Here is a 19371-nt window from a genome sequence, read left to right on the forward strand (position 1 = left end):
TTAAATTTATGGATATTTTAATTTTTAAATTATATGTAAAAACATTTTAAAGTAATTTTTGATTTCATAATTCCCTCTTTCCTTCTTCTTGAGAAAGCAAGCACTCTAATATAACAAACATGTACAATCATAAAAATCATATTTCCATATTAGCTGTGTTGCAAAAGAGAGCCCAGACTAAAGAAAGTAAAAAAGGATGTATCTGCATTTGTACTCCCATCATTTTTTTCTCTGGAAGTGTATGCATGGTATATACTTTTGTTATTGTATTGCAGAGAATAGCTAAGTCATTCACAGTTGATCATTGTATAGTATTGCTGTTACTGTATACCATGTTCCCCTGGTTCTGTTTGATTCATTTTGCATATGTTCATATAGATGCATGTTGACAAACCTATAGCAAGAGAGGGGTCACTTAGAGCCCTCTCTATGGTCATATCCATTGTGACTCCAGTACAGTTTGCCAGAGTTTGTTACTAGAAAACCAGAAGGATGCGGGGTGAGATTGCACCTCTCCCCCTCTCTATGCAGTTTGGGTACTCATTTTCTAAAAGGTTCACCATCACTGACATAGATTTTCCCAGGTTTTTCTGAAGGTATTCTGCTTATCATTTCTTATAGCACAATAGTGTTCCATTACAATTATATACCAGAAATTGTTGAGCAATTCCTTAATTGATGGACATCCCTTCAATTTCTAATTGTCTTCTACATTTTTAAAAAGAGTTTTATTTTTGGACAAAAAGACTTGTACAAGAATATTCATAGCTGCACTCTTTGTGGTGACCAAAAACTGGAAAACGAGGGGATGCCCATCAATTGGGGAATGGCTGAGCAAATTGTGGTATATGTTGGTGATGGAATATTATTGTGCTAAAAGGAATAATAAAGTGGAGGAGTTCCATGGAGACTGGAACAACCTCCAGGAAGTGATGCAGAGCGAGAGGAGCAGAACCAGGAGAACATTGTACACAGAGACTAATACACTGTGGTATAATCGAACGTAATGGACTTCTCCATTAGTGGCGGTGTAATGTCCCTGAACAATTTGCAGGGATCTAGGAGAAAAAAACACTATTCATAAGCAAAGGATAAACTATGGGAGTGGAAACACCGAGGAAAAGCAACTGCCTGAATACAGCGGTTGAGGGGACATGACAGAGGAGAGACTCTAAATGAACACTCTAATGCAAATATTATCAACATAGCAATGGGTTCAAATCAAGAAAACATGTAATGCCCAGTGGATTTACATGTTGGCTATGGGGGTAGAGGGGAGGAAAAGAAAATGATCTATGTCTTTAAATGAATAATGATTGGAAATGATCAAATAAAATACATTTAAAAAAAAAACAACAAAAAAAAGAGTTTTATTTTAAAATATGGGTTTTTCCCACTTACATTTATTATATAAGAAGTTAAAACTGCTCATTAAATTTTTTTTCATTTAAAAATAATAATAAACTCAATACATGTTAACATAAATATCATTTCATTATGGAAAACTAGCTTTTCCAAAAATAAAAATAATGACAAGAATGGCTTTATCCAGCTTAATAGAAGACTGCTTTTATCTTCATATTTGCTTCTATATTCATTCTGTTGCTATATGTTAGTTTGGTTGTTTTGGTATTTGAACTCATGAAGATGAGTCTTCCTAATTCTAGGCCAGACACTCGACTTCAGCACTTGACTGCAAATCTAGCCCTCATTTATCCTGTAGATATCTTCAATTGACCAGATACAAAACAACATTTATTATCTTCTATGTCCCCTCCCCCTGCAAACGTACTTCTTTTTGTAATTTCTCTCTTTTTTTGATAAGACACCACTCTTGATTATAGTCACCCAAATTTAAAACATTTGTTATTTTTGCCTCTTTGCTCTCTATCCCTTATAGCCAGTCACTTGACAAGTCTCATTGATTCTACTTATGCTACCTTTCTTATAGCATTCCTCTTTTGTCTTCTCATCTGCCTACTTTCCTAATTCAGGTCTTGATTTCCTCTCATTTGGACTCCTTCAGTAGTTTACTAATTGTTTTCCCTTTTTATAGCCTGATCTCTTCTAAAGCAATGGTCTGAGCTTATTACTCTAGCTTCATAAAATCCAGTGGATCCCTATTATCTCAAGAGTAAACTACAAAGTCTACTCTTTACCCTATAGGGTCCTTCATTATCTGGCTCCAACTAATTTTTCTGGAATTATTTCCCAGTATTTCTCCCTTTGATGTGCTCTTTGTCCAGTGAAACTGGCCTTCTTGCTATTGTTCCTGGTATACAACATCACTTATCTCAGTTTTTCTTTTTAACACAGTCAATCCTTTATCCCTGGGATATATTACACTATAGCCACTTGGAGAGAGAAGCTCAAGTGCTGCTTCATACAAAAAGCATTTCCTAAATTCCCAGTTTTTGTTATGTCCCTTCCTGAAAATATTTATTTGTTTGTTTATTTGCATACTTCTCTGTGAATATGTTATTTTCTCCCAGTAAAGGGTCTTCCTTGAACGCAGGCATTGCTTTTTGTCTGTATGTCCTCAGTTTCTAGCATAGTGGACCTCTTGCTTAGTGGACATTTAAAAAATATTTGTCAAGTTGCCGAAGGAAGAGTTTATACAGAATTTAAATTCCTAGTGGTTTGTATGTCTCTTAAAGGTGAAACTTGTAAGTATAAAGAAAATGTTACCATAATTTAAGTGACTTTTTTCCTTTGAGGAAAAATAAAATCGTTTTTGTCTTTAGATCCTTATCTGAAGCTATGTCTGTGGAAAAAATTGCTGCAATCAAAGCCAAAATTATGGCCAAGAAAAGGTCTACTATCAAGACTGATCTAGATGATGATATAACTGCACTTAAACAAAGAAGTTTTGTTGATGCTGAAGTGGATGTGACCAGAGATATTGTGAGTCGAGAGAGAGTATGGAGGACAAGAACTACTATTCTGCAAAGCACAGGAAAGGTAATCTTTTAAAATTTTAGTAATTATGTGTGGTACTTTCTATCTGATATCATCCTTTTCTTTTAACCAGTGATTTTTTTGTACTGATTGGCTAAAGCTAGATGCTCATGAAATTGAAGTTTCCAGTTTCATACTTTATATATAAATTAACTTTCCTAACCACCTGTTCAATTGATATGTGACCATCTTTCCTTATTGAAAAAAAATTATTCCTTTATTTCTACCTAACTAGTGGCAGTTTAAATAGTGCTTTTAAGGTTTATTAACTTTTAAAATACATTTTACCTGGGCTTTTTCTTCAACAAGTAATAAGTGCTAGGGATATAAAAACAAAAATGAGTCACTATCCTCAAGGAGGTCATTTCATTGGGAGAAAACTATATACATAAATATGCATATTATTACATTTGATTTTTTTTAAACATTGTTTTATTTGGTCATTTCCAAACATTATTCATTGGAAACAAAGATCATTTTCTTTTCTTCCCTCCTCTCCCCTCCCACCACCTCTCCCATAGCCCACGCGCGATTCCACTGGGTATCACATGTGTTCTTGATTCTAACCCATTTCCATGTTGTTGGTATCTGCATTAGAGTGTTCATTTAGATTCTCTCTTCAGTCATATCCCCTCCACCGTTGCAGTCAAGCAATTGCTTTTCATCCGTGTTTTTACTCCCACAGTTTATGTGATTTTTGTTATGTGTATATATATATGTATGAATTAGGTATTGAAGCTATTATCTCAGCTTTATAGATGAAAAAACCAAGATTCAGAGAAGTTGAGGGTGTTTGCCAAGTTTGCATAGGATCAGAATTGGGCCTTAAACTTAGCTATGTTGAGTTCAAATCAAATGTTCTTTTCATTATAACACATTATACTTGATAATGAAGGCAAGAAATATTGCTTGATAATACAACATATAAGTGATATTAGTGCAAATCAATGTAATAGGCTCTTCTGGGATCAGATTTTCCAATAATTAATTGGTATTACTTTTTTGATTAAGGACAAAACTTTAAGAGTTGTATCTTTGTAATTGATACATTTCTATCATTTAATGGTAGTCAGTCTTCAATAACATCACAACTCTTTAGATGTCTTTTAAATAGTATTTTTTCAAGTTTCTTTGAAATGGGAAAAACCTTTTAAAAAATCCTTACCTCAAGATAGAATCTATGTAAGATACTAATTCTTTTATGACTCCAAACTTTTTTTTTAGTCTTAATCAGTAGTTATACTTGAGTTTGAACTTCTATATGAGTCAATTAATTATATTAAAATATAGTAACATGGTTTGGTATTTTCAAGTCTGTTTTTTGATATTATGATACTAAAATAATTTTATCCTTCTTGGAGAATTATTTAATAGATTAAACTGATTGTGAAAAAAATCTGTATACATACATTTATATATATGTGTTTGTATATAGATGTACATCTCCAGTTCTCTGTTAAAAATGGTAGAAGAAAGCCAGCTTGCCAGAATTTTTAATGTTTGTTTGGAATGGTGATGATTAATAGAACTGTTGTAAAAGGATATTGGTTTGGAGATTTTAGTAACATTACCTGTTTAATATTAAAACTTAGGTTTCTTAGGCATTTTGGTGATTATTTCAGAAATTTATGAGGTCAACATGTGGCTGACTTGCTTGACATTTCCTTTTTCAGATAAATTCTTTTTACTTAGTCTCAAAGGTTTGTATTTGGAGAAGTACATGCATAGATTAGGAATCATATTTTATGTCTTTTTCATTTTGTTGCAGCTTTTGAATTTAGTTATATACCATATTAAAGTGGCAAGAGTAAAAGACCTGCCTAACCACTTTGCAATAGATGTTAAATATAAGTTTTAAAATTAAAGATCGAACTTAATGCTTTGTCTTTGAGTGGAATCAGCATAGATTCTAATGGATGTTTTCAGTTTACAACATTAAAAAAATACTCTAGTGTAAAAATTTGTTTTATTTTGCATATTGCAATATTTTTTTAGAACATTGTTTAATTAGTCAACTGGATTGATAAATCATTAACCAAGCTCTAAGTGCTAAGTTCTGTGGATATAAATAAAACAACCTAGACAGTCCCTATCCTCAAAGACCTTATATTTTAATAGGAGAAAACAATTTATTTGCACTGAACTGATAACACATATATGTTATTACGCTCAGATTTCTTTATAACCCCCCCTCCCACCCCCACCCCAAAGCTTTGACCTACTGGAAGGAACACTGAATTTGAATTCAGGAGATCTAAATTCAGATCCTTATTCTGATTCTTATTAGCTGTGCAAACTTGAACAAAAAAAAATCTCATCTTCCTGAGCCATAGTTTTCTTACTTACAAAACTGTGAGAGAGTAATACTTGAAACACTCAACTTATACTTTTGTATTCTTACAATTTTATCTTTTATTTTTTCCAATCATATATAAAAACAATATTTGGCTTTCATTTCTTTTTTATAATTTTGAGTACCAAATTTTTTCTTACCCTCCCTTCCTCATTGAGAAGGCAAGCAATTTGATAAAGGTTAAACATTTGCAGTCATGTAAAACATTTCCATATTGGTCATTAGAGAGTTGTATTATGGATCAAATGAGTTCAGTAAGTTGAAAAGGTAGATTGTGGCTTGACTAGAGATACTCAAGTGCTGTTGTTAGTCTAGAGCCAAGTAAGATATGGCTAAAGATGGTGTGCAAAGCTATGTGTGGCTCCTCAGGTGGAATAAGAAGTATTTATTAGACTCTTTTTATGTTCCAGGCATTTCGCTAGGTGCTGTATATACAACTAAAAATGAAACTCCTTTCATTCCTAGAGTTATAGTCTAATATGGGAGACAGGGACTTTATATATAAGCAGATTTTTTTTTAAAACCCTTACCTTCTGTCTTGGAGTCAATACTGTGTATTGGTTCCCAGGCAGAAGAGTGGTAAGGGAGGCAATGGGGTTAAGTGACTTGCCCAGGGTCACAAAGCTGGGAAGTGTCTGATACCAAATTTGAACTGAAGACCTCTCATCTCTAGCCCTGACTCTCAATCCACTGAGCTACCCAGCTGCCCCCTGGAGTTTTCTTGGAAAAGACACTGAAATGGTTTGCCATTTCTTTCTCCAGCTCATTTTATAGATGAAGAAATTGAGGCAAACAGGATTAAATGGCTTGCCCTGGGTCACATAGCTAGTGTCTGAAGCTGGATTTGAACTCAGTTTTTCCTGACTCTGGGATTGTTTCTTTATCTATTGTGTCACTCAGTTGTCCTATATAAATATATAAAGACTATTAATGGCATGGTCGTTTGGGAGGAACAGTACTAGTAGTGTAGTTCAAGAAAGATTTTATGTAGAAAGGATTATTTTCTTACGAGAAAGGAGTGTATTTTGAAGAATGAGTAGGATTTTATCAGGCAGCTGGGTAGCTCAGTGTGGGGCAGCTGGTTGGCTCAGTGGATTGAAAGCCAGGCCTAGAGATGGGAGGTCCTAGGCTCAAATCTGGCCTCAGACATTTCCCAACTGTGTGACCCTGGGCAAGTCACTTAACCCCCATTGCCTAGCCTTTACCACTCTTCTGCCTTGGAGCCAATACACAGTATTGACTCCAAGATGGCAGGTAAGGGTTTAAAAAAAAAAGAGAGAGGTAAGGAGGGAATAGATACTTTTAACATGGTGGAAGATCAGTGCAAAGGCACAGAGACATGATTGGGGGTGGCGAGGTAAGGAGGATGTTGAGGAATAGAGAGTAGGCTGGATTGTAGAGTGAAGTTGGAAAGATATGAGGTTGGGACCTGGTTGTGAAAACTTTAAAAATCTCCACAGAAGCCTTTGTATTTTTAAACTATAGGTATTAGGGACTCACTGGAGTTGTTTTGAGTGGGGCAGTGACATAATCAGTCCACATTTTGGCAGCGGTGTGTAGGACAGGCTTGAGAACTAGAGGCCATTAATAGGGAGATAGAAAACTAAGTACAAGGACATGAGCACTTGTATTAAGGTGGATGGTTTTGTGAGAATATAGCATGGGGACTTGAATATGAGAGGTGGAGAGGTAGAGACTTCATGGGGAGGTAAAGACATTAAGATTTGGCAACTGATAGTTTGAAGGAGAGTGAGTAATGAAGAACAATGCTGAGGTTATGAGTTTAGAATACAAAGACAGTGCCTTTTGCTATTAATAGGGGAGTTTTCAGAGAGATGGGTTAAAGAGATAATGAGCTCAATTTTAGACAGGGTAATTTTCAGGACATACATTTTGAATTGCCCAGTTGGCAGTTGGTAATGCTGGTCTAAAACTCAGAAATTACCAAGACTGGATATATAGATTTCTGTGTCAACTGTGTAGAAATGATAATTAGTCCCATTAGACTTGATGTCACCAGGAGAGAGTATCTAGAGATTATTAAGTGAATATGAAGAGAGACAGAGACAGACAGACAGACAGACAGACAGAGAGCACAAGCAGAGCACAGAGCTACACCAGAAAAGGGAGAGATTGAAGGATGCTCTTGTCTTTTGGAACAGCCGTAATATTTGCATTTTATTTAGGTATTAGTATTTTGTGATTTATTGAATATCTTTAGTAATCTTTAAAATATTGGATAATACTTTTTTTGAGAGGCAGAATGTAGCAGTTGATAGAGAGCTAGCCTTAGAATTAGAAAGACCTTGGTTCAGCTTCCATTTCTGACATGTCCTGGCTGTGGAACCTTGGGCAAGTTATCAAACCTCAATCCCCCAAGTAAGTCTTAAAAACTACAACTTGTAAATAGGTACAGATTGCCATGATTATTTTCCAACTGAAAATTCCCTATCCCAGTGAAATCACAGTTTTGGTTCCCTTACCCCTTCCAAAAATTAACAGTTCCTCAAATATTTATCCTTTAAATTAGTAATTTAAAAATTTTTCTGAATTCTGAATTTTTATTTTTTAAATTATATATTGGTACTATATCTTTGTGGGACATATCCAGCTTAATAGTTAATTGGGAATGAAGTATCAAAATTAATTTCAAACCTCTCCTTTTTATTGACTTGGTTGAAAAATTAGTTTTTTTGGAAGCCTTTTGTTTTCACTTTAATCGTTTCTGGTATGTGTCCATCTTAGAACCAAGTAAAATTGTAAAACTAATCCAGTTGACAGCAAGAATGATAATCTTCATCTTTGGGGTCCCATCTCCATTGAAAAGGGGGAGGTATGGTTTATTTTAGTCTTTAGGGTAAATATCAGTTATTTCAATCATGCAGAATTCAGCTTTGTTTTCTTTTTGTTTTGATTATTATAATGATTATGCCTAGTTTTCTGGTTCTGCTTTTTCTTTATTGTATTTCAGTTTATCAAACTGTGCCTGGGTGAAACTTCACTTTAGTGTCATCTTTTCTGTAACTTCCTAATGAGGCCTATATATCTCTACATGTTTTTTTCCTATTTTGGTTAGGTAATTAAATTTTATTGGAAAAATACTTTCTGTTTTCCCTCTTAAGTATTGTAAAGATGAAAATTTGATAGCGTTTAAATATAGTCTTCTTTTTTCACCAAGTATGACTTAAAAGTACTCTCAGTTATCTGGCCAACCAATAAACATTTATCAGTCTAAAGATTAAAATTTAGGGGAAACTGAGGCAGGAAGAAATTAATTTCTTTCTGCAAGGAGTATTATATTTTTATGAGGTTTATTAAAGGTTAAGGATTAAAGAAAATGCAGAACAAGAAAGCACATGCCTAGGCCAGAGAGGCCTAGACAGGAAAACCTCACATCATGAAAGAGAAGCATCTGCTCCAAAATGGAAGTCCAAAAGATACCGAGCCTATTCACAACTAGGTTTAAATACCCCATCTTGCTCTCGGCCCAGGTGAGAATTCAGTGAGATTAGAGGGCATTCTGGGGAAGTGGAACAAGGATTTCTGGGGATTGAAGTCCTGGATTCGAGTCTATTTTTACATCAGAAACCTACCATGTGCCAGCCATTCTTTTAGACACTGGGGATACAGCATCAAAAAACTAGTTAACAAAATTTCTGAATGTTTCTCAATCTCCCCTTCCCTCTGCCCACATGTTATTTGTATGACTACAAAAAATCTGGGATGGAAAGGAAGTGAATCACAAGAAAATCTTACGTGTTCTGTAAAATCAATATTGATACTCACATTTTATTGATCACTGAGACTAAATGTCCAATATAGTCCATAGCTTTGGTGTCATTATCTCCTTTAGATACCTTTCAGCGCCCACCAAATTATGTTGTCTCTAGCACAGAACTCTTACGTATGTACTTGTTCCAGGTTGATTGCTTCTTTCAATCTTGATTCTCAGTATTGCCTTTAAAGGGTTTTTGCAAAGCAAATACTAATTACGTCAAGTTTTCTTCATAGGAACACTTCAAATGCCTCTCTTTTATTGAACATCCATATTTTTTCATTGATGATTTGGCTCGGTTTTTCATAGTGTCACCGTGGATTATATCTTGCCCTCCTCTGAGAACTTTGGAGAATATGAATATATTCTCTCCTTATATTTCTTGTTTTTACAGAATGGTCTTTGTGTTATTAAATTTTCTTGTCCTTCATATTTGAAGATATGGTTGCTTGCAGAATTTGTTTTTTTCACATTGAAATTGTTTAATGTAAGCCATTATATGTCTTGGATTTTATAGAATATGGCAGGTTTTTTTTTTGTTGTTGTTGTTGTTTTTGGAGTCAATCTGTAAATTCTTTTAATTGGCATTTTGTTTTTTATGTTTACAAATTTTGGGCACATTTCTATTATTTCTTGCATTATGGTAATCAGTGGTTCCTATAGATTTAATTACCATCTCTATGCCGGTGATTCTAAGATTTTCCTATTGGATCCTAATTTCTCTGATGATTTCTAATTTCTTGTCTCTAAGTGACTTTCAGATATTTGAAACTAGATATCTCATTATTTCTCTCCCAAATTTTTCCCTTCTACATACTCTTTGATTCAGTGATACTCTTGTTTTCCTTGAACAAAACAATTCATCTCTTGGATCTGGACATTTTCTCTGGTTATTTCCCATGCCTGGAACAGCATCCCACCTGATCTCTCTCTGCTAACTGATATCAATAGCTTCCTTCAATTCCCACCTAAAATTCCATCTTCTTCAGGAAGCCTTTTCCAACCTCTCTTAATTTTAGAATCTTTTCTATTTCAATTATTTGCTATTGTTATATAGCTTGTTTTTATGTATTTATTTGCATGTTGTCTTCTCCATTAGATTTTGAGTTCCTTAAGGTCTAGAACTCTTTTTTTTTCCTCTTTGTGTTTCTCCAATGTTAACACAATGCCTCACTCATAGTAAGGACTTATTAAATGTTTATTGATTAATTACTACAATGAAGTTTATGTGCCAGAGATTTTAAAAAGAAAGAAAGGATTTTTCTGTATAAAATTATTTATAGTAACACTTTGTTGTAACAAAGAACTGTCAATAGTAGGTGCCCTGCCTTTTGGGAATGACTAAACAAATTGTGGCATATGAATGTAACGACACAAGAAATGACACATAGATGAATTTTGAAAAATTGAGGGAGACATTTGTGAAGCAATGTAAAATGGACTGAATTAACCAGGAGAATGATGTATGCAACATTGTAAAGAAAAACAGTTCAGAAAGGCTTAGGAAGAAATATGGTCAATGTAATAGCTAATTATTACTTCAGTAAAGTTATGAATCAAAGTTTTCACCTTTTGGGCAGAAAGATAATTGATTATAAGGTTCAGAATAATACATTTTTAGAAAGCGCCAGGGTAGATTTGAATTGCATGACTGTATTTAGGGGTGATTATAATAGAAAAGAATCATTGGATCTTTAAAAATATGAATAGAATACAGCAACAAAAGGAAGTTCAGAATAAGACAGGAGAAGAGCTATATTGGAATTTTCATGCTATATTCAAACTAAACTTTAAAAAATCCTCAAAGTGGACATAAATTAAGATTTTCTCTCACACACACAAACACTCTTTCTCAGTTTGTTGTTTAGGGAAATAGTCATGTTTCTTGATATTTATAAAAATTTTTTTAATAAAAAAGGAAATTAAAAACCTGAAGAAAGCTTAAAGAAGGAGCATGAGATAGAAGTCAGTGGCATATATCCTTTTTTTAAAAATTGTAATAAGGGCAGCACAGTGGATAGAGCAGAAGGTCTAGAATCCAGAGTACCTGGGTTCACATCTGGCCTCAGGCATTTCCTAGATGTGTGACTCCTAGGCAAGTCATTTAAACCCAGTTGTGTAGACTTGCCACTCAGTATTGGTTCTAAGATGGAAGGTAAGGGTTTATGGGGGAAAAAAAAGATTTTAATGAAATCAAATCTGTGCACAAAATTTATTTTCAAGTAATCAATCATAGATAGAAAGTAGAAACCATAGATCTGGGAGCCACTTAGGAGGTTTTGGTAATCCCAGGGCATTCTGGTGAGGACATGAACTAAAATTGTGCCAGTAAAAACAATAAGATAAATAGATGAGGACAGTATTTTGGGATAAGTTGGTCCAAATTCTCATTTCACTTAGAAGAAAAATTAGATTTGAGATTTTTCAGAGGGGAGGCTTGCCTAAGTTCACCCATCGAGACAGTGGTTCACGGTATTATGTTGTTTATTTGCTAAGGGTTATAATAATTTAAAATCTCAGATATACAGAACTGGTACTTAATTCTATAAATTGTTTTATTCTCTTTTATATTAGTTTATTCCCTTACTGCCACCATCAGTTTTGAGGCAGATGTGCAGATATATTCTTTCAACATTAACTGCATTTTTTAGCCAGCTGAAGTATGACCAGTGGATAGGTTTTGCATTTAGTCAGAAATCTTTTGGTTCAGATCCCAGTTTTGATATTTGTTAGAAGAAGGATTTGTCACTTAACAACATTGTTGCTCCAAGCAAATCTAGTATTAACTACTACTTTACTAGGTGACCAGCAGTTAGGCTGTGAAAACTTAGCATAGAAATTTTCTCTACCTAGCCTGGTTTGTTCCTTAAGTTCTTTATCTTCTTTGAGCTAAGGTAAACTGAGTCAGGGAATTGTACAGGACATATTTTAGAGCTGTAGAGTTAAGTGATCTGAGAACACGGCAATAACTTTATTCATTACTATTGTATTAGTAATGCTCACTTGTATCAACAGAGTATTTCAGAGTTGTGGCTTGTGCATATATACTGATGGTAATCATCATGTACTCTGAGTTTCCATGACACAAAGTATTGATGTTAAATCTTTTGGAAGCAGTGATACTCAAGTAGTGAATAAGAAAAACCCATGTTAAATCCTCTTTTTTTCAGTCTTAACACATATCAGATTGAGAATCACCAGATGAATGATTTTTTTTTGAGCTGTAGGTGGCAGGATTGTATCATGATTTTGTTATTCCTATACTTTAAAATAATTTATTAATTTCAGAATTGTCTGGTAACTTGAATGGTAAATAATCTTGATAACCTTTTTTTAAATCTAGAGTTCCACTTCATTCATGTGTGGTGTTTACCTATGAATATTACTGTTTGTTAAGAATCATAAATATAAATATTTTGAGTGCTGTTCCATAAGTATAATATTTTAATTTTGAGGTATTAAAAATAAACAGATAAGGTACTATGATTTCAAAAGGGCCTGTTATGTTGGAACTGTATTCAACCTTGTAGAATTAAGTAGAAAAAGATAGAAAAGACATGCTTTCTTCCAGATGTGGCTAAAGAACTTTTTTTTTGCTTGTTATAAACATCCAAAGTAAGTAGCTTTGTCTTTTCATAATAAAATTTTAAGTGTGTTATTTGCAATGGGCTTTCAAAAATTTCTATTTAATTAATTAGTTAAGAATATTTTACCATGGTTACATGTTTCATATTCTTTCCCTCCTCCACCCATAGCCAATGAGCAGTTGAATTGGGTTTTACATGTATCATGTAATGGCCTTTTAATGAGGACATTCTCATAAATTAAAACTATGTTCATATGCATTTAGATGTCTGCTCTGCTTTAGGAATTATGTGAAGTGCCAGGGAATCAAAAGAAAGGCAAAAGATACTCCTTGCTCTTGAGAAGCTTATATAATTCTTGTGAAATGATGTCAAATCTCCAATAAAATCGAGTGTTGCATTTCTAATGGTAAAATTAGACTCTTATGATTTATTAGGCCATTTGACTTCTAGCCTCAATTATTGTCTAGATTGGACAGCTTGACATAGATTATATATGTGCAGGTTTGCAAAACATATTTCCATATTAGCCATGTTGCAAAAGAAAAACACTGACCAAAAAAAAGACCAAGAAAAAGTTTAAGGGGGCAGCTGGGTAGCTCAGTGTACTGAGAGCTAGGCCTAGAGATGGGAGGTCCTAGGTTCAAATTTGACCTCAGACACTTCCCAGCTGTGTGACCCTGGGCAAGTCACTTGACCCCCATTGCCTAGCCCTTACCACTCTTCTGCCTTGGAGCCAATACACAGTATTGACTCCAAGACGGAAGGTAAGGGTTTTAAAAAAAAAAAGAAAAAGTTTAAAAAAAGTATGTTTTAATCTGCATTCATACTCTTCTCAGGTTTTTTTTTCCTAGAAGCAGATTATCATAAGTCTTTCAAAATTATCTTGGGTCATCATATTGCTGAGAATAGTTGAGTCATTCACAGTTAATCATTGCAAATTTGCTGTTGTTATGTATAGATGGTGCTCTCCTGGCTCTGCTCACTACACTTTGTATTAGATCATGTAAGTTTCCAGGGTTTTTGGAAAGCATATTGTTCATCTTTTCTTATAGCACAATAATATTCTATCACAACTCAATACCAAAACTTGTTGACCTATTTTCCAATTGATGGGCATACCACAATTTCCAATTCTTTGCCACCACAAAGAGAGCTGCTATAAATATTGTACATAGTGGTCCTCTTCTCTCTCTCTCTTTCCCTTCCACTCTCTTTGGGATACTGACCTAGTAGTGCTAGTCCAAAGGGTATATGCAGTTTTATGTCCCTTTGGGCAGAATTCCAATGCTCTCTAAGAGTATTTGGATCAGTTCACAATTCTACCAACAGTGCATTAGTGTCTCCGTTTTTCCACATATCCTTTATCATTTGTGATTTTCCTTTTCTGTCATATTGAGCAATCTCATAGACAAGAAGTAGTACCTCAAAGTTTTAATTTGCATTTCTCTAATCTATAGTGACTAAGGACATTTTTTCATACAACTTTAGCTTTGATTACTCCACCTGAAAACCACTTCTTCATATCCATTGACTGCATATCCATTGGGGAATGACTTGTATTCTAATAAATTTGACTTATTTAGTTGAGAAATTAGACTTTTATTTAGAAACTTGCTGCAAAATTTTTTCCCTCAATTTTGGTTTTCCAATTTTGGCTACATTAACTTTGTTTTTGCACACCCTTTTTAATTTATTATGATAAAAATTATTCAATTTATATCCTGTAATGTTCTTTACCTCTTGTTTTGTTAAAAATACTTCTCTTACCCATCGGTGAAATAGGCAAAAAAATCTCTTTTCCACTAATTTTCTTTTGGTATTTTGTAAAATCATGCATCCATTTTGACCTTACCTTTGAATATTGTGTGAGATGTAGGTCTGTACCTAGTTTCTGCAAAACCACTTTCTAGTTTTCCCAGCAGTTTTTGTCAAATAGTGATCTCCAAATATTAGATATTTATGTTTGTAAAACATGGATTGTTGTGGTCATTTAATTACTGTGTATTGTGTACCTAATCTATCCACTGATCTATTACTCCATTTCTTATACATTCTGAGATTGTTTGGTGATTAGTGCTTTGTAAGAGTTTGAGATTTGGTACTATTAGAGTGCCTTCCTTCCCTTCCCCCCCCCCCCCCCCATTGATTCCCTTGATATTATAGATCTTTTGTTATTCTAGATAATTTTTTTCTAGCTCTATAAAATTTTTTTTGGTAGTTTGGTAAGGCACTGATCAAGTTAATTTAGGTAGAATTGTCATTTTTATTATATTGGCTTGGCCTAATCATGAGCAATTAATATTTTTCCAGTTGTTTAGATTTGAATTTTATTTTTGTGAAAAGTTTTTTGTGTTCCTATAGTTCCTGAATTTATTTTGAAAGGTAGACTAAAGTATTTTATGTTGTCTATAGTTGTTTTTATTTTATTTTTTAATCCTTATTTTTTGTTTTAGAATTGATTCTAAGTATCAGTTCTAAGGCAGAAGAGTGACAAGGACTAGCCATTTGTGGTTAAGTGATTTGCCCAGAATGATAGTTAGGAAGTGTCTGAGGTCAAATTTGAGCCCAAGTTGTTTTAGCTTCATGCCTGGTACTCTATCAACTGCTACCTAGCTGTCACTGTCTACAGTAATTTTAAATGGAATTTTTCTTCTGTACTTTGTTGGCAATATATAGAAATGCTACAACTTTAATGAAGTTGTTAATTATTTCAACTAGTTTTTTAATTGATTCTCTAGATTTTTCTAAATATAACATCTACAAAAAGTGGCTTAGTTTCCTCATTGCTCACTTTAATTCTTTTTATTTTCTTTCATTGCTATAGACAACATTTCTAGTACAATACTAAATAGTACTGGTGATGATGGGCATTCTTGCTTCAATTCCTCATCTTAGAAGACTTCTAGCCTATCCCCAATATAGATAATGTTTGCTGATGGTTTTAGAAAGATACTACTTAATGTAAGGTTTAAATTAATGTCTAGGAATTCCAAGAATTATATTTTTTAAAGTTTACTAATAGTCACAAGAAGTAAATTAATAAAAAGGTAATTATCTAACAAAATAAGACCATGTGACTAAGTTCTCCTTGCCTGTTTAAAAGCCCACTCAACCAAAGCTGCTTCAGGAAGGCAAGAAGACAAGAGAGTGAGAGGCAGGGCTATACCAAATTTATATCCTCTCTACGTCAGCACATAATGTGAGGAGGAGAGTGGGGTGCTGGGAATTGTAGTTCTAAGGATAAAGATATTAATTACACAAACCCCCTTGTGATCCTCTGGGAGACTAGTCTCCCCAATGAATCATTTAAACATAACCAGCTCATACCTCTAGAGATCTTCAACTAGAGGTACATACAATATTATGCTTTCTAAAGGTAAATTTACAATAATTTGGGGATAAAAAGGAAATAAAAAAGAAAGAGAAAAAACCAATGATTGCTAGGCTCATTGACAAAAAGCCAATTAGGGGGCAGTCCCTTTGGCAGAAGAGTTTAGATTCAAAATAAATGTGTTCAGTCCCCCACAGTTCAATTTCACTACATCCCAAAGTTCCTTCTGGATCTTTTGATGCAGTGCGAGGTTTCTGCAGGCATCTCCATGGCGTCTTCTCCAAACAGTTCACTTTCTAGATTTGAGGAGGTAGCAAGTTTCTTGTCCTAAAATTACTCTCAAACAAGAAAATTTTATTAATTGTAGAATTATATGATAATTATACATTCCCCCTTGAGGAGGGTGTTGGCAAACACATGGATCACCCAGGGATATATGGCTGAGTTATAAAGTATGTGTATATGAATCAATTGTTAAAAGGAAATCAACATTAAAAAAAAAAACAAATAGAGGAAAAGAAAAAAATCAAAACTAAATAGTATATAAAAATACTGAGTAGGCAATAATAAGCTCATAACAGGTCCTAGAATCAGGGCCAAATAAAGTGATTTATGTCCCAAAAGCCTGTAGGACTATTGTAGCAGTATGCACTTACCCAATCATTAGTCAGGACTACAGAAAATTGCCACACTTATAAAAGACAGAAAAAGGACTAGATCTTTGTAGCAGATGAGAAATAGCATTCCCTGGTCTGATTTTAACTTTGCTCTCAGGGATAGGGTAGTGAATATTCTAGCCAAACTGCCAAGGTACTTTTCGGAATATGGCATGGGGAAGACCTCCATCTGACAATGTCAAATAGTCACAATCCTCAGTCCCTAAAACAAGTCTCTGTCTTGGCACAGATTCTCATCAATTCCATTGGGATTGGTTGGTCTCCTTGATCTTGTGCTTCTTGGCACTGTATAATGGCTCTTTTGTGATCCCTTCTCCTAGAATCAGGCACAACTATTAATCAAATATCCATAATATTTAATAATTTGTGGGTTCGCTCCTAATGAACTACCCTGACCAGCAGGGTCCCACAAAGGAAGGGGCTCACCTTTGTAATGGGACCCAGGAGAGATAGGGACTGAGAACCAGGGTGGAAATGAAAGACACCGACAAATCAGTGGTTGGATAGGGCAGGCAACCCCTATGATTTTCCTTAAGGCGGAAAATGAGGATAATGGAATACAAGGTGGTTGAGGAGATTAAGATAGAGAATGCAGGCCGAGATGGTCACAGCCTCGGGGAAGGAAAGGACTTGAAGGAGAAAGAGAGAGAAACGGTAATCCTATCTAGGGAAAGAACCTTCCTAAAAAGAGAGAATTCCAGGGGTTGCCTTGTTTTTATTGATGAGGAGGCAGAGGGATGCCTCTAATCACGTAACAATTACATCACATATCTTAGACAATCATGATTGGGTGGTACAGTGGAGGGAACACCTTTTGGGCGTGTAGGACGTAACTGCCCTTTCCCGGGCAAGTCTCCGAACATGTTAATGGACTTGTGTTGGGCAATAGGTCTCGTGATCAGGTCAAGGTTACCTTCACAAACCTTATCGGTAAAGCCTCATGCTTGGAGACACAGTAATAATACAGTCATCTATATTTCATAGATGTGAATATGCTTGGGATGCTACATAATTAATGGCAGATTTCCATAGTCTAAAGCTTTTGGGTGTGTAGTAATATTAGGGCTAAGGATATTGTGAGCTTATATTAGTGCAAAATCAAAAACCCCTAAATACTGGTAACCTGTGCTTCAAGTACAAAAATGAGAGAAAAAAGAAAACTCAAATATCCTTACACATTTGAGGAAAAACAATTATATATATATCTATCTATCACAATCAGTGACATACTGTGTTTGCTCAACAGAGGCAGAATACAAAGATTTCTCATTCAGAAATTGCCATGGGCAAAGTCCAGCCTCAACTTGCAACTCTGGGGGTTCCCGACAGGTGGTGAACCCTCATTCAAAAAAATAACAAAACGGAAGACAGCTGTATCTTTATGGCCATGGGAATGCTTTGCATTTGATAGCTGCTCCACCATCCCCAGGCCTGGTATTTATTTTTATACCCATTTTCTTGGCACACAGATACATTACCCAACACACATGTTAAAAAAAAATAATTGGAAAAGTGATACAGTAACTTTTAACAAATTGCTTGAATAACATTCTATATTCTTATATTGTGATTACAGACAGCGGTTCTTATGGCCTTTTGTGCCTTTTTGCCTTTTGTTAATTGTCACATAGATGATGATGGATGGTTGTAACCTGTATACAACCTTTGGAAAATTTAATGACCTAAATATTTAAATTGATTTTAAGGGGCCTTCAGAAATGATATTTAGATATCCAGGAGCACCACTACCTCTGACTTATCATTTGTCTACCTTTGAGTTGTTTGTAACAAGAGGTAACAGATCCATTTAGTAGCTGAAGTGAAGTGCTGTAGCACTTCTATATTCCCCACCTCCACATTTATAAAAATGTAATAGATGAATTTGAAGTGATTTTCACTATTGTAGCCGCCATCTCCATATGTATGGGACATTTTTTTTAATCCACTGTACTATCTATTTCCATTTTATGGATGGATTCATCCCATTCATATTCACATTAAGATTATTAACTGTATTTTCCTCCTTATCCTCCTTTCTCTTTCCCCTTTTATCCTGTCTCTCCACAAAAAAATGTTTTGCTTCTGACTACCACCTCCCCCAAATCCAAATTATCCTTCCTTTTATTACTCCACCTCTGCCTTGTAGAGTAAGAGAAATTCTGTATCCAGCTGAGTGTTTGTTATTTTCTCTTTGATTCAATCCTTTTCTTAAACTCTTACCTTTTGTCTTAGAATCAATATTATGTATTGTCTTTTTGGAGAGATATTTCACATTTTTTTCTATTTTAATTCTTTCGGTTTTGTATTATTATTTCTTGACATCTTATGGGATCATTAATTACCACTTGCACAATTTTAATTTTTTAATGAATTATTTTCTTCAGTAAGCTTTTATACTACCTCCTTCCATTTGTATAATTCTACCTTTTAAAAAATTTCTTCAGTGACTTTTCCATTTGGGCAATTCTACTTTTTAAGTAGTTCTTCTTTTCAACATACTTTTATGTCTCCTACCATATAGCCAATTTTATTTTTAAGGTGTTATTTTCTTAAGTATTTTTTTATGCCTTCTTTACCAAGCTCTTGAACCCCTTTTCATAATTTTGTTGCATATCCCTATTTTCTTTACCTCTCTAATTTGATTAAAAAAAACAACAACAACAACCTTTTTGAGCTCTTCCTGGTATTCT

General features: G+C 34.3%; 1 protein-coding gene across 1 annotated transcript in view; it reads left to right on the plus strand.

The window, feature by feature from the left end:
- CDC73 (cell division cycle 73) overlaps nt 1–19371 on the plus strand; it is a 174205-nt gene that overhangs the window by 20250 nt on the left and 134584 nt on the right. The window contains exon 7 of the mRNA XM_001367480.4: nt 2745–2961. Coding sequence (XP_001367517.1) covers nt 2745–2961 — 217 coding nt within the window. The remainder of the gene's footprint in view (nt 1–2744; nt 2962–19371) is intronic.

The sequence above is a fragment of the Monodelphis domestica genome, chromosome 2 (assembly GCF_027887165.1).
Source record: "Monodelphis domestica isolate mMonDom1 chromosome 2, mMonDom1.pri, whole genome shotgun sequence".
In the NCBI taxonomy this organism is placed as follows: domain Eukaryota; kingdom Metazoa; phylum Chordata; class Mammalia; order Didelphimorphia; family Didelphidae; genus Monodelphis; species Monodelphis domestica.